General features: G+C 49.6%; 5 protein-coding genes across 5 annotated transcripts; 2 read left to right on the forward strand and 3 right to left on the reverse strand.

The window, feature by feature from the left end:
• Positions 1-5,711: 5,711 nt before the first annotated feature.
• Positions 5,712-6,529, forward strand: PENARI_c043G02408 (uncharacterized protein; the record flags this gene model as incomplete). Its single annotated transcript, XM_022637193.1, has 2 exons — positions 5,712-5,839; positions 5,953-6,529. The coding sequence occupies 2 exons, from the start codon at positions 5,712-5,714 to the stop codon at positions 6,527-6,529; spliced, it is 705 nt and encodes a 234-aa protein (XP_022482936.1).
• Positions 6,530-6,881: 352 nt separating this feature from the next.
• On the reverse strand, positions 6,882-10,805 carry PENARI_c043G11117 (uncharacterized protein; the record flags this gene model as incomplete). Its single annotated transcript, XM_022637220.1, has 5 exons — positions 6,882-8,174; positions 9,168-9,272; positions 9,407-9,782; positions 10,011-10,615; positions 10,710-10,805. 5 exons carry the CDS (start codon positions 10,803-10,805, stop codon positions 6,882-6,884), a joined length of 2,475 nt encoding a protein of 824 aa, XP_022482939.1.
• Positions 10,806-11,650: 845 nt separating this feature from the next.
• On the reverse strand, positions 11,651-14,180 carry PENARI_c043G10213 (Zn(II)2Cys6 transcription factor; the record flags this gene model as incomplete). Its single annotated transcript, XM_022637218.1, has 7 exons — positions 11,651-12,041; positions 12,135-12,309; positions 12,365-12,744; positions 13,048-13,081; positions 13,363-13,871; positions 13,932-13,998; positions 14,057-14,180. 7 exons carry the CDS (start codon positions 14,178-14,180, stop codon positions 11,651-11,653), a joined length of 1,680 nt encoding a protein of 559 aa, XP_022482926.1.
• A 359-nt stretch (positions 14,181-14,539) lies between these two features.
• On the reverse strand, positions 14,540-16,254 carry PENARI_c043G04447 (cytochrome P450; the record flags this gene model as incomplete). Its single annotated transcript, XM_022637200.1, has 4 exons — positions 14,540-14,740; positions 14,799-14,936; positions 14,999-15,898; positions 16,099-16,254. The coding sequence occupies 4 exons, from the start codon at positions 16,252-16,254 to the stop codon at positions 14,540-14,542; spliced, it is 1,395 nt and encodes a 464-aa protein (XP_022482954.1).
• Positions 16,255-16,606: 352 nt separating this feature from the next.
• Positions 16,607-18,422, forward strand: PENARI_c043G07611 (cytochrome P450; the record flags this gene model as incomplete). The annotated part of the gene is made up of 4 exons (XM_022637211.1): positions 16,607-16,912; positions 16,968-17,023; positions 17,093-18,251; positions 18,312-18,422. The coding sequence occupies 4 exons, from the start codon at positions 16,607-16,609 to the stop codon at positions 18,420-18,422; spliced, it is 1,632 nt and encodes a 543-aa protein (XP_022482944.1).
• Between the last annotated feature and the right edge of the window lie 1,024 nt (positions 18,423-19,446).

Genomic DNA, 19,446 nt, shown 5'->3' on the forward strand with positions numbered 1-19,446 from the left:
CTCCCCTTTATCTTATAATTTTGGCCATTGAATTTGGGACGATCTATCTAGGGCTCATTCTATCTATCCAATGATGATCCTTCGGAAAATGAAACAGATTATGAGGAGGCTGGGCAGGCCTTTGGTTCTTCGAATAGTGTTGATAACTCGAATACTGGTCTCTAACACCACGGAGAGGTGCCTACACATCGCTAGAGGCCTTGTTAACGCAGTAATCCCCTGCAGAGCACGTTTGTTGACGCAGAGCTCGTCCTGCGAAGCACATTTTTACACTCGCGGGGCTCAGGGCAGCGAGGGAGCACACTCTTACACTCGCGGGGCTCAGGGCAACGAAGGAGCACACTTGATAACGCAGAGCCCATCCTGCGAGGCACATTTGTTAACGCAGAGCCCATCCTGCGAGGCACATTTGTTAACGCAGAGCCCATCCTGCGAAGCACACTTGATAACGCAGAGCCTATCCTGCGAGGTAGTCTTGTTTTCGCAGCACCTCCCTGCGAGGATTGTTGTTCACGCAGATCTATCCTGCAAAGCGCCTTTTTACACTTGCGGGGCTCGTGGCAGCGACAGCCGTGGTCACGGAAGCTCCCAAGCCCGCAGGCAAAAGAGGGACACTATGAAGTATCAAAGTGTGAGGACCGAAGTCCTGAGTTTTTTGGACTGGGAATCCGGCCCCTTTTATATTTTTTTTCGGCTACATCTCTACCAAGGAACCAGTTGCCCAGATGGTAGCGAGAATCACTGTCTCGTTGATAGGCGTTGAAGCGAGTTGAACGACGTTGAAACGGTGTCTGGAGACTTTGTGGCCTACAGACTCAAGTTTCGACCTGGGATCATTTCTCTCAACTCATGCGTTGAGTATGATGAACCACTTTCATCAACTGTTGGAAGAAAGCAACGCCGCAAAAATATGATTGCTACATATCATTGAGTTGCAATTAAATCGCTCAACGTGGTGGCACTCTACATCTGCCCGGTTTAGCCACGGTCACCGTCTCTTTCATGAGGGTTGAAGTGCTTCAACAGATGCCGAAATAATAGGTTGGAGGATTTCTGGCTGACAGAAACGCTGAACTGTACCTGCAGTTGGCTGGAGGATCCTTTGGTCTCGCTAGAATCAATCCTGTTCATCCTTGGCCCCGCGCCGCTGAATGTTGTTCCTTTCTTGTCTACTCGCAGCCAGCTAATGTTGCCTTTACTAGAATCCCTACTCACTGGCCGCAGACACTGACATACTCTCAACTCAGGATGAGGATTGTCTTTCTTTAGGAGGGAGGACCAAAGTCCAGAGCTTATTGGAGAGCCTTCCATAGGAAACTAAGCGTAGTTTCCAGGACAACCATGTGTACTGTTGCAACCAAGGTTCACGGGCTAGGTTCTCGTGATTGCCACTCCTCGCAATATTGCAACGCTCCTATCACACTGATGAGACTCTGGATACAAATAGCACCCGACGCACCAATCAACCACCATGCGCGAATTTAGGCAGACGCAGGTACGGTTCTGCGATGCAGATCCCAGCGACGACCCACGGGACAGTAGATCAAGGAGGTTCTATTTGTGGCGCGGAGAAGAGAATGGAAGGATTTGCAAAGGTCCAGACACGATCCACAAGCCCAAACCTGATGGCCGTGGGTCGTTGTTGAGGTACAGACGAGGCATGGTCGAGGCAGGCGAGGTATTTGGAATAATTCACTTCTAGCACCAAAATCCAATCCGTGGTTATGTTCTCCTGTCAAGTGGCAAGCTGCTCTTTGTCTATCTAGTCTGTAGAATGTTCTAGAAGCTGTCTTCTCTCCTGCACCTTCCCCTGATGCTTATACTCTCTTTGAGCCCAACACATACTCTCCACTACCCAGTTTGATCGCCAGTCTGATATGTCTAGCAGATAGCTTGTAGAAACTATGCCGATCATAAACAGACCACATGCGCTTATGTAAAAATATCTCCGGTTTTTGCACTATACCCGAGGAACCGATTGGCTGCCGGACATGGATCGACGTTGTGGGCCGGCCCTCCTGCGGCCCCTAACCTTATTTCAAACATCCCTGCGCATCTTGATCATGTCTCTAGCGATAGAGAATCTTTCTAGTACTGCGTTGGTCCAATGTCCTGTACATGAGCAGGTTGAGACTGGTGATTCTATGCCAATTCTCTGGACTTCTCTTTTAGGCTGTAGGACATAATCACGAGCAACCTAAAAAGCAAGTAGGGCAGAAATTTGTAGATAAGCGTTTCTCGTCGATCATTCATGACTGCTGCATTCTCTGACCGAGTGACCGTTTCCATGGTTCATTAAAATTCTATTTCAGGGTTCAGCGATTGATGGACGACCCCTGTACTGTTGCACCGTGTTTGGGATAACTTTAGTCAAACTATGACCTTGTAACTCCCTCGCTTTTGTTGTGATGCCATTGTTGGCATACCGAGGCATGAAGCTTACTTTAATTTTCGAAACTGACTTCATACGTACAATTACTGAGATACTTATCATGTTGCATCTGGATTGCTCAGCTGCCACATCTTCCGTTCGTAGCAACAATTAACAACACCAATTCATCTAGATGGTCACGACGATCGCTTAGAGTTCACAATGTAGCGCGTATGCCAACGAACCGTGGTAGCATAGACATTCGCTCATCGGTCTCTCAGCTTCCTGGATGCACAGACACGATGTACATAGTCCCATATCTGCGATGACAATCGAGTCTCTTCACACTGTGAATGGCGCAGTAATGGCATCGCGCGGCCTGTGATGCATGGTCAGCTTGTGATAAATGGAGGATGAAGATCAGTTCATACCGGGCCTCGAACCTTTCGTCTTTGTTGTCTCAATGCTGTTTATATGGCTAGGCTCGGTCGCTAGGATTGTTTGAACCCATTTTTCAATATTACTTTGCGCAGGCCTTCTGCTTGGGATATTCGCTAATGAAGCCATACGGCTGACCGAGCGATGAGCTCCTGCTCGTTTCCGATGGGCTGCCTGCTTAGGCGATCTGGCATTACTGCGACGTAGTTTGCGCAAAATATGGTACTTCTTCCCTCGCAGAGACTCAACGCTTCGGTCCACCTGATATTGTTCATAATATGCGTGGGAGCGGGCTTTCCACGGCAGCGCCCGACGAGCGTCCAGCCAGGAGAGAAGGTTGTTTTCGTCCCATTCCGACCACTCTACCCCGCTTCGAGAGAACATAGCGCTCGCATGAACTAACAGTAACTAGCCAGAAGACACCCTTTCACACAATGGCACGAGTTGAACTCCGCATGAGTGGGGAAGGTGAGCCTAAATCCCCTCCAGGTCCCAGTGAAAGCTGACATAGTACCCTTGGTTCCTCAGAAATCTTCTAAAGGCTTGTGACATGACCCATGGACCACTCTGGACAGTTGATTCGGTCGTTCTGAGTTGTAAATTATCGACTCCGTATTTCAGAATCCCTCGGACTTCCAGCGTTGGAACAAATTCATATCTACCAGGACGACCAACCTTCAGTTTCGTACTTCTAAATATCTCGAACATAATGACTGCATATGGAAATGAACGTAGCAATGAGTTTTCAGGCCGAGCCCCACCGGGTACTGAGTAATGTAGCACGAAACAGACTTTAAAAGCAAAAGATTGCCCTCGACGAAGTCGCTTCCACTAAAGTTGAATGACGTGCCTGATTGGCTAGAATATATTCCAAATCAAGCGACAATTGCGCTCAGTACGGAAGATAGTGGGCCTTGATATCGATCACAAGCTCCGGTTTGGAGCACAGAATCTTCATAAAAGCCTGAGCGACTTCTTCTACCATCTGACTTGCAAACTCGTTGTCTCGCTTTGACTCAAATTCAACTATGGGTGGAGTTCGAAAATTTCCGTTCACTGACCGACGACAAAGCTTTGAGACGATTACAACGTGCATTGTCCCTTTCATCCTCCGGGTCTGAGGATATCTGGATTCCGCCCAGATCCGCGGCGGAGGATACCACAGAGGACGAGTGTTCTCAAGAAGACGACTCGTTTGACAACCATCGCAACGAAATCACAGTAGATAATAGCCAGGAAAGTCCTCTGCACATCTGGAGTACGGGCCCGAGACCAGAAGAAGAATTGGAACAACCCGGACAGGATCTCTCTGAGGACTGCAATATGATTGCCTTCCAATGTCTTGCAGAGTGAGTGTGAATTCTCTCCCATCGAGTGATGTTACGTGATGTCTGCTAACAGCATGTAGACTAGATTTCCGAACAAAGTCAGTCGTGCGACCTACCAGACAAAAACAGATACTGATTATTTTCCAGGTCCATGCAAGCTTCATTGAATAACCAGAACAGTTGGATTGAAACTATTCACAGTGGCCTGGAGGACTTCCGCAGTCGATTGGCGGTAGGAAAATAAATAAAGTATACAATAAAGGGGGAGAGTCTAATTGTCGGGACATATCCTCCCGTCAGAATAAGCAAAAACATGTTGTACGTAATCTTGCGAAGCTGCGGCTCCCACTGTATGGATTCAGGGGCATTGGACGAGGACCTGGGAACATACATCTATCTACATCATCAATTTACTTTCTGCTTTTGGAGCATACATGCTGTCCACTTAACTGTGTACACAGTACCTAGCTGGTGACACCAACACTAATAGTTCCATACACAAGTCTAAAGAGGGTTAGAAAATTAAATTGGTTTAGCTATTCTTTCATTTTATTTCTCTCCCCTTGTATGGTCTCTGTATGAGGGTTACTCTTTCCCTAAGATCTCTGACTCTGACTCTTGATTGCTGCTAGGCGGTGCTGCCTTCCGTATATCAGCAATCTTCTTGGGAAGAGACAGTGGTAGTAGCTGGAAGTCTTATATAAGTGCCCCTTCTCCCCACGGTGGATATATTGTTCCTTTGCTCTTTGTTCGTCGTTTACCTCTGCACTAACTCTAGTACTCATTCGGTGACTTTATGTTACTAGCTGATTTGAGCCCCCTAACTCCTTCGCGAAGTGCAGTAATTGGGGTAGAAATCAGCACCTAATCTATTAGATCAGACTAAGCTTGCTATAGGGGGCTCATTAATCTTCTTCTAGTTGGGGTCTCTCCTATAGTGGTAGTTATATGAGCTCATACTTTCCTCAACCTCTCTACCTGTTGGATGTCTTGGTTCATACGCTGTAGTTAGTCGCAATAAGACTCGTATGAGTCTGCCTGGGGAACACTAATCATTCCTTAAAGAGTTTTACATGTCAATCTAGAGAAGATACAATTGCTAACCCATCATCATCCTGCCATAGTGGCGAAAGTACGTGATATCCTTATGATGGACTCCCACTCGGCCAAACGGCTAGCCGATGGGACAGAGCAATTAAACAGGCTCTGACACCTTATTCGAGTGTCGTGGAACGGTGGTTGTGGAATCCCACCAGCCCCTCCCCCACATCGGCCTAGCATACAACACTAACACATCTTTTTGATTTTCTCACGAGCAAAACCATGAGTTTGGTGACTACCTTTGTGGGGCGGATGCCATGGAGCAGCCCGGATGCACTTGGGGTGCACGGAAGTCTAGCGCTACGAGCTAACTTGGAGACGTCCGGAAATGCCGTTGCCACACCCCCCTCTTCCGTCCCCGCACGGTAATTCCGCCATAGCAGCCGGTGCGAGAGGGAATGCTTAGCGGCCTGATGTATATAGCCTGCAGTGAAATCCTTCACCCATCCCGGCTATCATCCAACAAAACCATCATGCCTGACCTCCATTCACTCCCAGAGGGCTGGTGGCCGGAACACGCCATCCGCAACAACGGCCCTGACGCATTGGTGCTGGAGAGAATGAAACTGCGTGAGCTTGCTGAGGGGTGGCCCTGCTATCGGTAAGTTTTCATTTTCTTTTCCTTGCCCCGGACGTTCAAGTTTCTCTACCTTTCGTTTCGTCCATCTCGAATGACATGACCCTGCTGACATTATCATCATCGTCCGTCCGCAGCGACGCCTGCGAATGGGAAAACTTCGCATCCATCTTCCACCCCGGCGCACACATCTACACCACCTGGTCCGGCAAAGTGTTATTCACCGAGTTCTTTGCCGTTTCAAAAGCCGGTATGGACCGCGGCGCCTTCATCATGCACCGCTGCCACGGGACCACAACAGATATCACTCTCGATGCCCAGCGCGCAGTGACCAAGATGAAGGCCACGATCACGCAACGATTCGCCCTGGAGGACGGAGTCGAGGTCGATGTTGAGTGTGACTGTCGCTTCTGCTTCTTCTTTGAGAAGGTGGATGGCCGGTGGGGCGCGCGTTTTGTTCGGCACTGGTATGAGAAAGATAAATTGCTCCCGGTGAATCCGGCTAGGGTGCCAAAGATTGATGAGGGGGGGTTGGCGGCGTACCCGGAGGGGTATAAATTCTTGGCGTATTGTCAGGAGCGGACGATGGGTGTTGAGGTTCTTATGGATATGCCGGGGCATAATCGGCACAAGGGGACATCGGCGGGAGAGAAGCATGATCTGTTGTATATGCAGGCGAAGGCGTGGCTGGAAGGCGAGGATATTGAGATTTAGACGGCCAGAACGTGATAAGGGAGATTAGGAAGCTGGAGCTTGGCACGCTTGAATAGAATACGTATTATGGCCTTTCTTTCTATTTCCCGGACGACATTTTCTCCCCAGCAGGCAAAAGAAGTTCTTTTCTACCCTCATTCATGGTATTGTTCTATTCTTCTTCTCTCGGATCCAATCGGGCGTCGAAGGCAAAATGGGAGAAAGTAGGAAACGTCCCGTTAGATAACGTATTACCCAAGCGAGCGCCGCACCCAAGCGAGCGCCGCACCCAAGCGAGCGCCGCACCCACCTACTATATCTACTATTATTATTCAATTTTTTCAACCACAATTTGCATTCAGTAAAATTGAAACTATTCGGACCTCTCTGGGCACCGATTTCTCTTATGTCCAGGCGTTTTACAGAGACTGCATCGCTGTGGGCGTCTCTCATTGGTCGGATTCGGCGTCGGGGATGAGCCGCCGGGTTCCTCATGTATAGCTTCTTCCACCTGCCCTGGTCCACCCACGCGCTCTATAGCCTCTGATACTAATAGAGCACCATTATTAGCCATTCGAGCCTTTGTACGCCGCTTTTTACGCGTGGTCTTCGCATTGGCGGCGAGTAAATCGCTAATTTGCTGCCTCGCGATCATGAAGCTATGTATAGCGAGCTGGCAGCCTTTCTCCATCTGATCTAGAGCCTCTTCTAGACGCGCTGGGTTATTGGAAGCAAGCTTCTTAATAGATGATGCCTGTCTCTTCGCTTCCTTGACTGTATACGGCGTCTTCGGGGTCCAATTGCGGCTTGAATCGCTGTTGTTGCTTGGTGGTCTTGGAGGGGTGGCTAGACGAATGTCGAGCTTCGAAATGACGCGCTGCGGGTCGAATGGCCTGATACCAGCGCTGGCGAAGCTATTCACAATGTTGATCTCTGTAAATGCTTTGATTCGGGCCTTTGTGTAAGCCTCTAAGAAGTCATTTTTGTCGACGCGGTGGATGCCAACCCTTGTCTGGGACTCAACCACTTCACTATAAGCCCGCTTTAACACCCCAAAACAGCCGATATCGAGAGGCTGTAAAAGGTGGGATGAATGCGCTGGCATACAGATCGTGATGATATTATTTTGAGCGCAGATTTCGTCGAATTGAGGCGTAAGATGGCTGCCATGTCCGTCGAGGACAAGAAGACGATATACTCCTTTCGTACGGCCTATACTCGATGGAATAAAGACCTTTTGAAGCCATTCAAGGCTGATAGAATCCGTAGTCCATCCCTTTTCACTAACTGCGAAAAGCCAGGTCGCTGGTAGGTCTGTATCGCCGAACCAGGCCTTCATAAAGACCTTGCCCTTAAAAATGACGCATGGCGGTAAGGCGTACCCCGACGCACTTATTGCTTCAATTGTCGTCACCCATTCGCGATTTCCAGGTTGTAAAAGAGATCGCCGACCGTAGGAAGTTCTTGTCACAACTTTTGCAGTAGCTGTAAGGCCGAGAGCGAAGCCAGTCTCGTCGAAATTGTAGATATCCTCCTCATGAATGCCGTATTTTATGATCGTACTTTGGAGGAAGTTAAACCACGTTGTGATCATCTTCATGTCTTCGCATTGAGCTCGCCGGTAATCGTAGGATCGTGAGAATCGAGTAGATAGGTCTGGGTGCCGCTGGACGTAATTGTAGACCTAGTTATTACCGACTGTTTCAGGTGGTTGAACCCCACGGCCCTCAAGCAGTAAATTGGCCGCCTCTCGTACAGTATTCGGCCGAGGAGCTGCTCCGCGTATATCCAATGAGACAATCCAATTATAAAGCGTTTGCTCTTCTAAAATTGTCAATTTATAGCTATTAGCGCGGGTTTCTTCGCGACTTTTGACGCCTTCTAGGCGGCGGCGAAGCGTCCGGTCGGGTACGTCGAAATCGCGTGCTAATTGACGTAAAGAGCATTTTACTCCATTTTTTCGAGCTTCAATTGCTAGTAGGATTCTGCCCTCTTGCTCTATACGTTTTTGAGCCGATTGGGAGCGAATTGGTGGCATTGTGGAGGTTTAAAAAGAGAGAGTTGAAATAAGACGCGAGGATGACGCGGGGTGCGGCGCTCGCTTGGGCGCGGCGCTCGCTTGGGTAATACGTTATGGAAAATACAACAAGGCAGACAATTTACCACCATTCTATCGTCACCAAGAAAGACTGACCCACTTGCACTTGTTTTGCTAGGAGGTACCAATATGTGTGACTAAGCTATGGGAGTCTCGGATCTACATACAGGGGACAGATATTTCATCCGCAGTTATGGTTCGAGTCGTCCAGCAGTTCATGAGGAGAATGGCGGACTGCCAGATAAGGACTACTCACACACGCGGAGAAAGGGATATTGACAGCCATAATCTAAAAACTAAAAAAAAGACTGAAGAACAGGGCATCAGATCAACCCCGCGAGACAACAAACGACCGCCCCACAACCCCCCAAAACCCACCCCTTCTCAACGTCCTAGCCCTAATGCGTTTCCCATAATAAAACATAGGAATGGCCAGGAGAAGAAAGAAATACTGCATCGCAACCATCTCGCCAAATGCCTATTTCGTGTTCGGTTTGTGTTAGCAGACAAGGCTCCGTTTTCCATATTTCTGCTGGCTCGGGATGGGTAGGTTCGCCTCACGTTTTCTGCGCCTGTTGCTTGCTGCCAGTCGACCGTGTATAGGGCCAGGAGCATTGCGATGGTATTCCGGACGACGAAAACGATGACTAGGGCTTCGCCAGCGACCTGTAGTTGAGAAGTAAGTGTCAGCTCATTCGGCAGGGTCAGTGATTTACTAAACCGTGGGAGAAACGACGAACGATATACGAGTAGAAAGAAAGATAGGAAAGCAGAAGTAACACAAACATGCAAGAACATACATGCTGGTAACTATCCACCGCATAAGTCACCACAATATTCGAGAGAGCCGTCAACCCAAAGCCCTGCATCGCATACCCGAAGGCCGCGCCGACCCAACCTAATCGACGAGCTGAGCAGATGCCAAATGTCAGAACCCCCATGGGACCAATAACAGCTGGTATGATCAGCGCGGGCAACCGGAATTCAGGCTCTCTGACGCCGCCATTGGCCTTTGTCATGCGCGCGGACAGGAGGTCGATGAGTTTGCCGCCAGCGAAAAACGCGATCACGGCACCGATAAAGCCTGCCAATGCGAGGAGACCGACTTGACCGACTTCCCAGCTGTAGGGCGGAGTGAGAAAGACCCGGCTTGCTGTCATTTGGACTACGATATTCCTGTGGCGATGTGATTAGTAAGACTGAAGGACAAAGTAGTTATGACGGATATCAGAGGGAGAAAGGCCGTACCATCCAACAAAGGTCCCGACCAAAAACCCCGTCCACAGAATGGGCGGATACGCCGCCAGCGAGAGGGTAGTGCAAACAGTCCTAAAGAAAGAAACATCCCGCCTGAAACCGCGAGTCACAGCCATCCAAGCGAGAAAGCTCTCTCTCGGTGGATACGCAGAGTGCGGCAGGTCAACACTGGCGGTGTCCCGCCTATAATTCGATTCTCGTACCGTAAAAACACCAATGAGGAATGTCGAGCCGCTCGCAATGGCCAAAAACCCCGACGTCCAGCGCCAACCAGCTTCTTGGGTGATATAGGCGCACATGAGCGGACCAACAAAGAACCCGGTGCTGAGCGCAAAATGGAAGATCATCATACAGTGACCACGTTCGTGGACGAAGAAAAGGTCCGCGATCAGAGACGGAACTGTCGCGTCGGCTGCAGCGGCCGCAAGGCCGGATATGATACGCGATGCGAGAAGACTTCCGTATGTAGATGCTTCGTACGTCCAGATATTGCATCCTGTCAAGAGGAGAAGTGCAAGTAAATAGACGGGCCGTTTGCCGATGATGCGCGATAGCGGAACCCAGAGTAGATTTCCCATGCCCATGAGCAGGAGATTGAAGCACACTATGTAGCCGGCTCGTGTTGGTGTCACACGGAACTCATTGCTTATCTCGACGACCGCGACGACTAAATTGCTAGAGTTGAAGGTTGAAAGGAACGTAAAGAAACATACGGTCAGGCAGGTCAAGTACTTTTCGGATTTTGTCCAATTCTGCGGGAAAGAGTGAGTAATGGAAACTGATCTTTTCAAAGAGTGCAACCATGGCAGCTCGGAAGTAAAGACGAGGACGAAGCGGAAAACTTACCAGTGGATCATTGGGATCTTGTGTCGGCTCAGGGACCAGGGCAGAGCCCTCGACATGCGTGGCCTCTTCCTGCTCTTCATGTTCATTCTTTTCCATTGTGAGCGTTGGGGCTGCTGGAGTCGAGAATGTTTAATTGACACCCCAGTAGGACGGGTCTAGCACGTTTATAGGCCAATGAATCCACTATTTCCCAGACCTCATGTGCCACAAAAGTGGAGGCGAGTCAGGGGTTCGTTCGGGGAAGGATTCCGGCTGTGAAACCGGACGTCTGCCGATTGCGGAGACTCCAAGGGACCTAGACAACAGTTATGTATTCTTTTGGTGCATTTTATGAATAGACCTTGGTCACTTTGTGCTACATTTGGTCCAGTCTATCATGTTCACGCACGGCGGATAACCCAATGTGGCCGGAATTGCCGGCCGCCAATGGTACAGAATGAATATCCCCATACGATTTATCTAATGAGGCCCCGGGCTCCGGCTCCTGGAGGGCAGGGGGGCCCCGGTGCGGATACCGAGCTATCAGACGGGAGATGCAATCAGAAAGAATCAACTTGTATCTATGGGACATACATTTCATCACGATGGAGACTAGAATAAAAAGTATATAACTATTCCTGACCCCAATTACGGCACCTGAATATGTTGAGATTTACGATGCAGGTAATAGGGAAGAAGAAGATATGAAGAGACGGTCCTTTTCCAGAGAGATTGTTTAGGTCTGATCCCTCATAATATGAGGGATCCGCTATTTAATGAGTGAAAGCTTTTTTCAAGCTATAACTTACTGGGTAGGTTGAATGTTGATCTGATTCATTCCTGAGGTATCAGGATGGATGCCGAAACATCAGTCATCCATTGCCAGATGCCGTATGAATCTCAACATAATATTTAACCATATAATAGCAGAGCTACGGTCGTCGGACACACGTAGCTGGCCCTCAGGGGGGAATAGCCTCGATAATATCGTCAGAAAGACTACAATCCGCTCCAAAGTCACTGAACTGGAGACGCACGCCAGCGCTCGGATCATCACAAGCCATATTAAATGGTCCCCAAAGCCCGTTCATCGGCAGAAAATTCCAGTCGGCGAGGGTCGTCTGCGCATTGCCAGGATCGAAGGTTGTTGTCCTCTCACGAGCACTGATCAGGGCAGTTTGAATGAGCTTTGCCGCTTTCGCTGCGACGACGGACTCTTCCATTGTTTCAAGGATCTCGATCGCCGTCTCAACCTGCCCGAAAAGCGCGTCGTACTCGCTCTCTGGAGGCGCCTGGAATATATACACCAGTATTATAGAAGCCGCGAAAATGGTGTAAGTTGTGTTGTAAAACCTGTAGCGTCGGAAACATATTGTCTTAGTATTCGAAATCGGTAAGGAACAAGTGCAAACGAAGAGAAAAAGTTACTTGGGCAACGAGACGTACCAGGTTCGGAAGAAGTCCTGATGCTGGAAAATCTCATAGACAATTTCAATCGTGAGCCTGGCCGAGTCGAGGCACTTGCCGATTTGCTCCTGTAATTGCGCATTTGACGCGCGCTCAGCCATGGAAGACTTCATCAAAAGGCGTCCAAAAAGGAGAATTCGCAAATTATGATACCCTTAATATGTTAATCCTTGCGCGAACATATCAGGGATCGCGTCATCCGGACTCACGGGTCGTTGTAGCCAGTCTTTGCCTCTTGACATACTGAGGAACCATCGCAGCTTTTAGGGGCCTTCTCTGGCCGACCTCAATCAGAGGGCGGAGCTCAGGCGGCAGAGTCTCGACCCAGCGCTCGATATTTTGCTCAATCTGCGCGGCCACCGCAGTCGTTTTCTCCAGTGTCAAGTTCAACATGTAGATATTGACGCAGATGGTTCTGATGAGCCTTGAGATGTCCACCATGTGTTTGATTATGGCACATTGTGGTGGCTCAAGAAGCTCCGATGCTCTGCCGTCATTAAAAGGATCTCCCGTGGTTATGGGGTACCGACGATTGTGGTAAACATCAGCACCCAAAGTGTCTGGTCGGCCCATAGAAAATGCCAACTCGCTAGACATCAGAGTAAATGTAAGTTTGTTTAAGCTTGAAAGGAATGTTCTTACGTCTCTAGAAAATAAAGGCACCTTCTTCTGCAGTTAGAAAAAGCACGGACATGCGCAAGGGTAGGATATGTCACCAACCACCACGTCCTCGATTCCGCCTTGAGCACTTCCGCTTCTTTCACGCAATTTGGTGATGGCTCCCGGTTGATACCAATTGAGAGCGCTATTCGGACAGCTTGTCCAATCTGCAGGTACGCCCCTATACTGTGGTCAACAAATTCTGCGCCATTCCTAGATGATTAGGGCTTACAGTGGAGATTCAGTGCGTTTTGGCACACCTTCGCCTAATTTTAACAAGTCAGTAGCGCAATGTACTCTTGACTTCACAGGACTAGAAGTACCAGGTAGAAATGACATTGGACCATTTCAAGGTCCGTTATCGTGCTGAAATTAGACCGACAGCGAGCTTCATGGAAGAATTTTCTGCTCCATAACACATCGTCAATTCCGCCAATGGATTCTTCCTCTCTTGGCCTCAGGAGTGCCCCCAATGACAGAATGCTGTAGTATAGAGCGACGAAGCTCTGACTGAGCGATGAGATTTTCCCTGCCCAAACGAGCTCACACTTCTCCAAGAACGCGGGTTTGGCCAATATCGGATAGACGTAATGTATCGTCGCGAAGAAACTATCCACAAAAACACGGCAATGTGATACAGACGCCAATCGCTCAGTTGGATACTGCTCCACTGCTGATGATGGAAGCGCCTCGGGGGAGGAAGAAGAAAAGGCCGGGTTGTGTAGGCTAGAGACCAATCCTTCCTCGTCATCAGGCTGCTCCCTGCCTTCCACGGCACTGGCTCTCCGTATATGTGCGAGAAGGGCAATTGAGCTCGAACTGCCGTAGAACTCGGAGCTGTGAGTGTGACGGTTCACGACTCCTACCTCGTAAGCGGCCCTGCACCGGGTAAAAGGGCTATCACCCGAACGCGGTCGAGATTGCGTGCAATCAGTCACACCCGCCTCACCAGTTATGTTCTGTTGCTCGTTGCTCAGATCCGCACCCCTGCTGGTGTTGGAAGCGATCAGGGCCGATGACAAGGCCTTGATCTGTTCTTCAAGCTGGTGGACATACCTAGATCCTCTCAGAGCTATTAACTACAAGGCACCGGAAAATACTGGACAGGGAGTTTACTCAGGGGTGGTACGGTTGGTCCTCACGCTATTGGCACCGCCACGGTAGACGCAGTCAGTCTTCCGATCTGTGAGACGGCATCAGCATTCGAAGCCACTGGACTATCTTTCATGCTTGAGACGCACTCCTGCAATGGGTGCACGGCCTCAGCTCGTCGCATTTGTTTTTCTTTAGCCGGCACATCTCGCATGCTCTAGCTGCCCGGAGGCGCTTCAGAGCCGGACCGTCAGACTCGACAGAATTATCCATATTTGTGCCCCAATCTGAACGGAGTTGTTGGAGGTTGGCGGAGGCAAGTATTAAGTTTTGGACAAATGCGGGGAAGAACTACGTACCGGAGGCGGCTGCGTCGGCAATTACTCCAGACAATCCTGCAGCTGACGATTGAACTACTCCACAATCTCCGCACATCTCCTAGCGACCGATGGACTACTTTTAGGAATCTACACTCCGCACCTCAGATTGACTAGCTTAATCCTTGTACAGAAAGAGAAAAGCTGCCCACGCTCAAAATCGCAGGACACTAGAGGGTCCAATTCTTCGATACCGCCGTCATGCACGCCAGGCATTAGCCTGTTCATATTTTGTTATATCAAGTTGAAACTACCCTACGTCTCCCGCAACTTGACACGGACCATAAAATCTTTGGGCTTCACGAACCAATAGTCGGCCGTATTCCACTCAGTCGTTGAATCTGCAAGCCTCGCGTCGAGCTCGAAATCGTAGTCTCCGACAAGGGATGCGATGAGCTTTGAAACCTCGAGTATAGAAATGTGCCTGCCGAGGCATGTCCGAGAACCCATGCCAAACTACATGGGCGCAGTTAGACAACTGCTGGGCTTACAGAAGAGGGGAAGGTGGACGTACAGGCATCCAGTGACGGTTCATGAAGGCTAGCTTGTCACTATCATCGATCATCCACCTCTCCGGCTTGAATTCGTCCGCATCGGCACCCCAGATCTGTGGGTTGCGATGTTCCACCCAGGTGTTGACACCGACAATCGTCTACAGCACTCGTGAGCGAAAGCGAAAGGGGAATATCAAATAGGAAAAATTCGGTCACTTACACCTGCAGGGAAGAATGTTTCACAGATGGTGGCCCCGCCTTCCGGGACTATTCTTTCCAGTGGAAGGCCTGTTGCTGGATGCAACCGAAGAGTTTCTTTGATAACTGCCTGCAAGTAAGGCATCTCTTGGCTTTCTTTGAAGCTCACATCGCGCGTCGTCCTACCATCGCTTCGCAGTCCACCGACTTCAGCCCGCAGTTTTGCGAAGCTCTGGGGATGTTTGAGAAGATAGTATAGGCATGCTGATAAGGTAATACCTGTGGTATCGGACCCAGCAATCATGTTATGGGTGCACCCAGCAATGACGTGGTATGCTGTAAAGCTGTCGGGTTCTTTGGTATGTTTGGAATATAATTTGGACAGGAAGTCTAGCCTCTGCGCCTGGTCTGTGTCTTCTCTACCATCAACCGGCTCTACCTTGGGTCTAGCCTGATGGTCCGCCACGCGCTCCCTGGTGAAGTCTATCACGTAGGCCCGGCCTACCCCCTTCTTGCCGGCGACCCAGTTCTTGAAGCGGAACATGTACGGATGCCACGACGGAGTCAGTCCAGCAAGAGACGCGTAGTAGATCATGTCTTCTAGCGCACCCATGACCCCACCAATATCCTCGCCTCGATCCAAGAAGCCGATGCGCTTCGAGTAAGTCATTAAACCAATTACATCGAACGCATAGCACTGCATCCAATGGCCCATATTTGTGTGGACCTTTGCATTGGCGAGCTCAGCCAGGCGCTGGCGGAAAATCGAAATGCACTCGTCGACAAAGGGCTCATACGTTAACAGCGATGACATGGAGTACATACTCTGGTACTGCTTGCGATTTTGCGCATGTCGGCTGACATCGTTGTCGGAGAAGAGGGTCCACTCATGGATCTGCCCAAAGGCCGAATACCAACGGGACTTAGGGAAAGTCGTTTTGACTGTAGATGGCCTTTGTTGCTTCGGGGTGGCTTAGGCTGTACCGATTCGGGCCATAACGCACGATCGGCCCTTGGATACAATGCAATCAGCTAGGTTTTCGCCATGAGGATCGATGGTGTTGACCGACCGTAGGCTTTGTGCAGACGCTGGTTCTGCTGCTGAAAATCTCCATTTCGTACCTTCCAAAAATACCAGGCGTCTGTGAATCTTGCCAGCAATGGCCCTGGTATTGCTCTCAGTGGGGATGAAAGCAGCCTCCAGACAAACAAGGCGATATAGACAACGGTAGCACAGGCTACCAGCAGGATGGATGGGGAATCAATGGTCAACGGCATTGTGTGGGCTCTGATATGACATGGTACACCATGGGCTGGAAAAGAGTATTATATTCATTCCCCGCAACCCCTGAGTGAAGTTTTCAAGATGACGATGACATGGACGTGGTCGGGGTATTGTCGCAAGGAGTCAAAACGCAATGAAAGGTCGGAAATACCGCCGGATCCGGGAATGCCGGGCTTTGGGGGAGGGCTATTCCGCCAATGCGGGGATCCTCAAGTGGTAGGTATGCAAACATCGCACTACTGGATATAATATAAATTATATACAATCTCTGCGAGCTCTCATTGGCAAGTATTGCCATCTTCTTCCTTGAATTTTTGTACTGCCTGTATTTCACAACACGGGAAGATGTTACGAGATTTGAGCGGAATTTCCTCCAACTATATTCTCCTGATCCCTCTAACCGCCATCCTGATCATCTATCTCGCCTTCCAACGCTATCAAAAAGGCCTAAACAAGTACCAGGGCCCCTTCCTGGCTTCCCTAACAAACAACTGGCGTCTTGTTGATGTATGGAAGCGAGATGCTCACACGACCTTCCGCAAGATTCACCAGAAGTACGGCGATATTGTTCGGGTCGCGCCGAATGTCCTGTCCTTTGGACATCCGGCAGCTATTTCAGATATCTACGGCTTGAACAAGGGCTATACCAAGGTTGGTCGGATGGGATGGAAGTCATGCGAATGCCGGTATTAATTTAGCTCTGCAGAGCGGATACTACGACGTCTTCGCTACCTTGAACAAGGGCAACATTATTTACAATCTGTAAGTTAACAAATTAGGTCTTATCCTTAGAACGAAATAACTCAGTCACTGATAGTCTCTGTGCCTCAGCTTCTCCACAAGATCCGAAGCATTCCATGCGCGACTGCGCAGATCCGTCAACCACGCCTTTGCTCTCTCTACGCTATTGGATTACGAGCCTCTCGTCGATAGTTGCACGTCGTATTTTCTCCGACGCACGCAGGAGCTCTTCGTGGGCACGGGGCGGGCCTGCTTGTTCTCCGAGTGGATCCAGTTCTTCGCCTTCGACGTGATCGGCGAGATCACCTGGTCTGAGCGTCTGGGATTCGTGCAAGGAAACAATGACATTTCAGATATCATCGCTACAGTCGATTCATTCCAGAATTACGGCACGGTAGTGGGCCAGAATCCCTGGCTGGATAGCCTGTTTGTGAAGAACCCATTCAAGAGGCTTCTTGAATCTAAAGGCCTGTGGCCGGCGAGTCCGAATACCGCCATTGTCAATTTCGCCCTGGCCCGGCAACATGAGCATGCGAAAAGAGCATGGGATGATCAGCAGCAGCAAGGCACTCACCGGAGGAAGGGTGTCAACTTCCTTCAGCGGTTTCTTCAGTCTCAGGAGAAAAGTCCCGAGTTCCTGACTGATGATCGCATCACTGGCATGTGTGCTTCGTTGATTATTGCCGGCTCCGATAGTACAGCGATCAGCCTGTCAGCCGTCTTTTACTATCTCCTACAGAACCCTCGTGTTTACCACAGGCTGCAACAGGAGATTGACGCGGCCGATGAAGCGGGCACCCTCGCCTCCTCTTCCCCTTCCTCCAGGGACTCCACGGGCGGCGCCGGCGATGTTATCCCATTCACGGCTGCCAATAAGCTACCGTACCTGGACGCTGTCATCACCGAGTCCTTCCGCATGCACCCGGCCGTAGGGCTTCTTCTGGAACGGGTTACCCCTCCGCAAGGCGCAACCATCTGCGGAGAGTATGTGCCCGGCGGGACAGTTGTAGGCTGCAACGCCTGGGTGATACATCAAAACAAGGAAGTCTTCGGCCCCGATGCAGACGTATACCGACCTGAGCGGTGGCTGGAAAGTGAGGGTGCGGATCCTGCGCGACTCTCGCGGATGCGCCAGAGTATGTTCCAGTTCGGTGCGGGATCGAGAACTTGCATTGGCAGGAACATTAGTCTTATGGAGACGTATAAGATGATTCCCACGTTTCTGAGGAAGTTTGAGGTGGGCATCCCCGTGAAACTGTGGTTCAACAAGTGCGGTGATGCAGTGGACTGACTTGTGCAAATCGGATAGGTTGAACTGGCTGAGCCGGAAGAGAATATGTACCTGAAGAATGCTTTCTTCGTGCACCGGAAGAACTTCAATGTGCATATCGGGCTTAGGAACAAGGGAGAGAAAAACTAGCATAAAAGAGGTTCCGGAATCCTACACAATCTGTTGAGATTTACGATGCAGGTAATAGGGAAGAAGAAGATATGAAGATGGTCCTTTTCCAGACAGTGTGTTTAAGTTTGATCCCTCATAATATGAGGGATCCGCTATTTAATGAGTGAAAGCTTTGTTCAAGCTATAACTTACTGGGTAGGTTGAATGTTGATCTGACTCATTCCTGAGGTATCAAGATGGATGCCTGAAACATCAGTCATCCATTGCCAGATGCCGTATGAATCTCAACACAGCCCACACCGAGTGTTGAGATATTGGCTCAGCAAGCCTGAGGCCTCAACATATCTGAATTCATGCGCAATGGCCATGTAGAGCTCGTTGGATTCTCTGTACCATGGACTCTTGCAGTTCCATCGCACTCTCGCTTATTGTATTTTTACTACTACAAATAGCTGTAAAGGTACCTCTTCAGAGAGTCAGAATTAAAACACCTCACTTTCATGAGATACACTTCTTGCCAAGAGAACCCTCATAGTCAGACATTTCAACACCGAGATGCCAATTTGATTGATTTCTCATTATATACACGATTTATCAAGCCACTGGCCGTGTATCGGAATAAAATACCTTTCCGTTCTCTTGTGCTACCCTTGCTGCTTCAATTATGCCTCGCTCTCCTATAACCAAAGGTGGTGGCTTGCGACCGTACTTCTTATAATTTGTGAACCGTCTCTCTTCTGCCTCAGCTTCTTCGGCCCTCCTAGTCGCAATAGATAAATTCGCATCACGTGTTGTTAATATACCAGAGTGGCTAAGCCCTTTAATCTGCCGTTTAGTTTTAGGTCGCTGTATAGGGTCTTGTGCGGCCCTAATTTGCTTGATTGTATCGTCGGCCATAGAAAGGTGTTCAACCGCTATACGATTATGATGTAAGATGCGCTCGAGATTTTGCTGTAGCTTTGGCGTAAGTCATTGTTGGTATCACCAGCTCGGTACTGTGTACACAGTTAAGTGGACAGCATGTATGCTCCAAAAGCAGAAA

The sequence above is a fragment of the Penicillium arizonense genome (genome assembly GCF_001773325.1).
Source record: "Penicillium arizonense strain CBS 141311 chromosome Unknown PENARI_contig043, whole genome shotgun sequence".
NCBI classification, from domain to species: domain Eukaryota; kingdom Fungi; phylum Ascomycota; class Eurotiomycetes; order Eurotiales; family Aspergillaceae; genus Penicillium; species Penicillium arizonense.